Raw genomic sequence first — 6,260 nt, 5'->3', positions numbered from 1 at the left:
ATGGCGTCTTCTCGTAAGCTCGCGGGTCTAGCTCTAGTACTGCTGCTCTGCATGGCGGCGAAGGCCATGTCGGCGAAGGCCATGTCGGCGAAGGCAGGCGTCGAGTCCTACAGCTTCCCCGTCTTCAACGCCACCACGACGGCCAGCCTGGTTGCCGCCACGAACACGTTCGTGGTCGGGCCGGCGGCGCTGCTCTTCCAGCCCGAGGCCGACTCCACCGCGGCCAGCATCAACGTGTCCGAGGGCTTCCTGCTCCTCCCCGACACGGTCGTCGTCTGGCGCGCGGGCGCCGGCGGTGGGCTGCCGCCTGCGCGCGAGGCGTCCTTCAACACGAGCTTCACGGTGGAGAGCTCCGCCACCCCCGTCTCCTTCGTGCTTCTCCTCGACCGGTTCCCGCTGTTCAACAGCCGGACGGGCCTCCGCGGCGACAACGGCTCGGCCGCCGCCGTGCCGGACACCAACGCCACGGACGATGGCCTCGCCGCGGTTGAGGTGGGCGCGGTGCGGTCGTACGAGCCGGAGTCCCCGGACGTCGGCCTCAACGTCACCGTCACGCCCAAGGGCAACCGCGCCGTGGCCGTGTGGGTCCAGTACGACGCCGCCGCGCACCTCCTGCGCGTGTACGTCGCGGCCATCGGGGAGCTGAGGCCGTCCGGAGCCCTCATCGACGCGAGGCTCTCTATCGCCGGCCGGCGCACCACACAGACCGCGATGGTTGGGTTCTTCGCCGCCACGGTCCGCTATGTCTTCCTCGGTGTCCGTGACTGGGACCTCACGGTGGACAGGTTAGACGCCGGCGGAAAGAAGAGAACGTCATGGTGGGTGATACTCATCGCGGTGCTCGGGTCCGTGGCAGCCACAGCCGCCATTGTCACTCTGGTGGTGCGCTACTTCGTGTCGAGGCGCCGGACGCGCAGCATGGAACCCAAGCAATAGTTTAGTTATTTATGAGTTTATACCAATGTGCTACTGCAGCCGTCTACTATCTCCAAATCGCAATGTTTTTAGTTTTATGTTGCCTCCATTTTTAAGTTCATATTGAACGCCATGAAACATATTTTCGCCCCGCTTAATTAATAGATAAAGCCAACCACCACGAATGTCATACAAAGTTTGTTACAGAAGCAAAACAAGATTTTCTAGGGAGAACAAGTGCGAGGTTTGACATTCTTGTGTTTGGTTCCATTTGCTTAGCATTTTTGACTTCTTACCGTCTTCAAAGTCAACATGCATGTGCCATTTACCTAGGGCAGGCATGCGGTCTAGCAGTAAGTGCACGGTTTTTCGTTCAACTTGACCAATCAAGTTCAAAAAGGCAATTAGGTTAGGTTTTGTGTTATTCAGAAAACGCGGGGGGGGGGGGGGGGGGGGGGGCGGGGGGGGGACGACATATGTTATGACATTAGAAATCTCATGAATACAAAAATACATGGATCAGTGATATAATATGTTTGGTTTCAAATAAAACACTCCATGTGGTAAACAAAATCGTCCGCATACATCACCTGGGGGCAAATATCTGGTACTCCCATCCTTGGAGTACTCCCGGTGCTCCAAGTTCAAAAACAAATCTTAAATGTTTCAAAAAAACGACAAAAAATGGGAATGTTCGCAAGGAATGTGACTACAACCCCTAGAAATTTCAGGTCCAAACTCGAAACGTACATTGAGAAACAAAAATGTGAAATCCAGATGTAAATAGTGTCAATGTTGATTTTGTCTTTTTCTTACACTATTCATGTCAGATTTCACATTTTTGTTTCTTGATGTACATTTCAAGTTTGGACCTGAAATTTTTAGGGGTTGTAGTTACATTCCCTGCGAACATTTGTCTTTTTTTCCAGAATTATTTGAAATTTTTCTAAATGTTTTTTAAAATTTGGAGCACCGGGAGTACCCCAAGGATGGGAGTACCTGATACTTTCCCCATCACCTGGGTGTCTCCCAAAGGTCGTTGCATCTTCTACTATCAAGGGCATAAAAAGCATCTCCACCCCCTCCCTACCTTCACATCGAAGCCAATAGTCTCATGCATTGATTTTCCAACATTCGTGCATCCTGATGAGCTTCACACATGTCACATTTCTTCCGAATAAATTCATATTGAAATAATAAATTCATGAATTAGGTTTTCGCCCGGTTTATAGATAAAGCCAACCATCACAAATGCCATACAAAGTTTGTCAATTACAGCAAGCAAAACAAGATTTTCTAGGGAGAACAAGTGCAAGGTTTGACATTAGTGTGTTCGGTTCCATTTTCTTAGCATTTCTGACTTCTTACCGTCTTGAAAGTCAAAATGCATGTGCCATTTACCTAGGGGCAGGCATGCGGTCTAGCAGTAAGTGCGCGGTTTTTCGTTCGACTTGACCAATCAAGTTCAAAAAGGCAATTAGGTTTGGTTTTGTGTTATTCAGAAAACACTGTGGGGGGGGGGGGACATATGTTATGACATTAGAAATCTCATGAATACAAAAATACATGGATCAGTGATATAATATGTTTGGTTTCAAATAAAACACTCCATGTGGTAAACAAAATCGTCCGCATACATCACCTGGGGGGAATATCTGGTACTCCCATCCTTGGAGTACTCCCGGTGCTCCAAGTTCAAAAACAAATCTTAAATGTTTCCAAAAAAACGACAAAAAATGGGAATGTTCGCAAGGAATGTGACTACAACCCCTAGAAATTTCAGGTCCAAACTCAAAACGTACATTGAGAAACAAAAATGTGAAATCCAGATGTAAATAGTGTCAATGTTGATTTTGTCTTTTTCTTACACTATTCATGTCAGATTTCACATTTTTGTTTCTTGATGTACATTTCAAGTTTGGACCTGAAATTTTTAGGGGTTGTAGTTACATTCCCTGCGAACATTTGTCTTTTTTTCCAGAATTATTTGAAATTTTTCTAAATGTTTTTTAAAATTTGGAGCACCGGGAGTACCCCAAGGATGGGAGTACCTGATACTTTCCCCATCACCTGGGTGTCTCCCAAAGGTCGTTGCATCTTCTACTATCAAGGGCATAAAAAGCATCTCCACCCCCTCCCTGCCTTCACATCGAAGCCAATAGTCTCATGCATTGATTTTCCAACATTCGTGCATGGTGATGAGCTTCACACATGTCACATTTCTTCCGAATAAATTCATATTGAAATAATAAATTCATGAATTAGGTTTTCGCCCGGTTTATAGATAAAGCCAACCATCACAAATGCCATACAAAGTTTGTCAATTACAGCAAGCAAAACAAGATTTTCTAGGGAGAACAAGTGCGAGGTTTGACATTAGTGTGTTCGGTTCCATTTTCTTAGCATTTCTGACTTCTTACCGTCTTGAAAGTCAAAATGCATGTGCCATTTACCTAGGGGCAGGCATGCGGTCTAGCAGTAAGTGCGCGGTTTTTCGTTCGACTTGACCAATCAAGTTCAAAAAGGCAATTAGGTTTGGTTTTGTGTTATTCAGAAAACACTGTGGGGGGGGGGGGGGGGACATATGTTATGACATTAGAAATCTCATGAATACAAAAATACATGGATCAGTGATATAATATGTTTGGTTTCAAATAAAACACTCCATGTGGTAAACAAAATCGTCCGCATACATCACCTGGGGGGGAATATCTGGTACTCCCATCCTTGGAGTACTCCCAGTGCTCCAAGTTCAAAAACAAATCTTAAATGTTTCCCAAAAAATCGACAAAAAATGGGAATGTTCGCAAGGAATGTGACTACAACCCCTAGAAATTTCAGGTCCAAACTCGAAACGTACATTGAGAAACAAAAATGTGAAATCCAGATGTAAATAGTGTCAATATTGATTTTGTCTTTTTCTTACACTATTCGTGTCAGATTTCACATTTTTGTTTCTTGATGTACATTTCAAGTTTGGACCTGAAATTTTGGGGGTTGTAGTTACATTCCCTGCGAACATTCATCTTTTTTTCCAGAATTATTTGAAATTTTTCTAAATGTTTTTTAAAATTTGGAGCACCGGGAGTACCCAAAGGATGGGAGTACCTGATACTTTCCCCATCACCTGGGTGTCTCCCAAAGGTCGTTGCATCTTCTACTATCAAGGGCATAAAAAGCATCTCCACCCCCTCCCTGCCTTCACATCGAAGCCAATAGTCTCATGCACTGATTTTCCAGCATTCATGCATGGTGATGAGCTTCACACATGTCACATTTCTTCCGAATAAATTCATATTGAAATAATAAATTCATGAATTAGGTTTTCGCCCGGTTTATAGATAAAGCCAACCACCACAAATGCCATACAAACTTTGTCAATTACAGCAAGCAAAACAAGATTTTCTAGGGAGAACAAGTGCGAGGTTTGACATTATTGTGTTCGGTTCCATTTGCTTAGCATTTCTGACTTCTTACCGTCTTGAAAGACAAAATGCATGTGCCATTTACCTAGGGGCAGGCATGCGGTCTAGCAGTAAGTGCGCGGTTTTTCGTTCGACTTGACCAATCAAGTTCAAAAAGGCAATTAGGTTTGGTTTTGTGTTATTCAGAAAACATTGGGGGGACATATGTTATGACATTAGAAATCTCATGAATACAAAAATACATGGATCAGTGATATAATATGTTTGGTTTCAAATAAAACACTCCATGTGGTAAACAAAATCGTCCGCATACATCACCTGGGGGGAAATATCTGGTACTCCCATCCTTGGAGTACTCCCGGTGCTCCAAGTTCAAAAAAATCTTAAATGTTTCCAAAAAATTCGACAAAAAATGGGAATGTTCGTAAGGAATGTGACTGCCACCCCTAGAAATTTCAGGCCCAAACTCGAAACGTACATTGAGAAACAAAAATGTGAAATCCAGATGTAAATAGTGTCAATGTTGATTTTGTCTTTTTCTTACACTATTCATGTCAGATTTCACATTTTATTTTCTTGATGTACATTTCAAGTTTGGACCTGAAATTTTTAGGGATTGTAGTTACATTCCCTGCGAACATTCGTCTTTTTTTCCAGAATTATTTGAAATTTTTCTAAATGTTTTTAAAATTTTGGAGCACCGGGATTACCCCAAGGATGGGAGTACCTGATACTTTCCCCATCACCTGGGTGTCTCCCAAAGGCCGTTGCATCTTCTACTATCAAGGGCATAAAAAGCATCTCCACCCCCTCCATGCCTTCACATCGAAGCCAATAGTCTCATGCACTGATTTTCCAACATTCGTGCATGGTGATGAGCTTCACACATGTCACATTCTTCCGAATAAATTCATATTGAAATAATAAATTCATGAATTAGGTTTTCGCCCGGTTTATAGATAAAGCCAACCACCACAAATGCCATACAAAGTTTGTCAATTACAGCAAGCAAAACAAGATTTCCTAGGTAGAACAACTACGAAGTTTGACATCCTTGTGTTCATTTCCATTTGCTTAGCATTTCTCACTTCTTACCATCCTCAAAGTCAAAATACGTACATGTGACATTTACCATCCTCAAAGTCAAAACACGTACATGTGACATTTACCTAGTAAGAGCAAGGTTTCTCCATTCGGTTTGACCAATCAAGGTCAAAAGGCCAACCAGACCCTCTTAGGCCCCTCCCAATGCTCCACCTTGTACAGGTGCTAAGGCTGCCATGTAGGCAAAAAGTCTGATGTGACAAGGTAATTAAGAGGAGAGAGATGAGAGTGGTGACCCCAGAAAGAAACAATGCCAAGCGCGAGAACCTAGGCAAAACACTTAAATGGAAGATGCCCACCAATGCATGAAGAACTTTAGTTGCAAAATTATTAAATGAAGGATGCTTTAGCACCAACAAGTTAAGCACATATGCATTGGGGGCTTTAATTAATTGCTAGAGTTTTTAATGTCGGTTTAGACTAGCTAGAGTGGGAGTAACTTCAGCAGTAACATCGAGTCCAACTCAGAAAATTTGCTTACGTGGCAATGAGTTAATAAGGAGAGAGATAGTTTGAGTAACTTAGCTAGTTACCGTAACATCACATGTCCCAATGCAATATGAGTTTATAACCTAATAAATGAAGCTTTGCATGACACCACACTTATGTTACTACCCACTATGAAGGTAGTAACATAGTCTAGGGATATGTGTATGTTAGTAGTGTATGTTACTATCCACTGTGGCTAGTCTTAGGGGGTGTTTGGTTCAGAAGTCCTAGGACTTTTTCTAGTCCCAGGGACTAATCAAAAAAGACTCTCTAGTAGAGTCTTTTTCTAGTCCCTGTAAAAAAAGTCCCTCCCGTTTGGTTCCTAGG

At 43.5% G+C, this 6,260-nt stretch overlaps 1 protein-coding gene across 1 annotated transcript; it reads left to right on the top strand.

The window, feature by feature from the left end:
* LOC109776759 (uncharacterized) lies at nt 1-936 on the top strand. Its single transcript, XM_020335422.1, has one exon. The coding sequence runs from the start codon at nt 1-3 to the stop codon at nt 934-936; it is 936 nt and encodes a 311-aa protein (XP_020191011.1).
* Nucleotides 937-6,260: the final 5,324 nt, after the last annotated feature.

This window comes from Aegilops tauschii, chromosome 3 (assembly GCF_002575655.3).
Source record: "Aegilops tauschii subsp. strangulata cultivar AL8/78 chromosome 3, Aet v6.0, whole genome shotgun sequence".
NCBI lineage: Eukaryota > Viridiplantae > Streptophyta > Magnoliopsida > Poales > Poaceae > Aegilops > Aegilops tauschii.
The sequence above is the reverse complement of the archived record's forward strand: the minus strand, read 5'-3'. Positions and strand labels throughout refer to the sequence as shown.

Excerpts from the sequence above, each read along its gene's own strand:
- LOC109776759 (XM_020335422.1), top strand. The coding sequence starts at position 1 with ATGGCGTCTTCTCGTAAGCTCGCGGGTCTAGCTCTAGTACTGCTGCTC.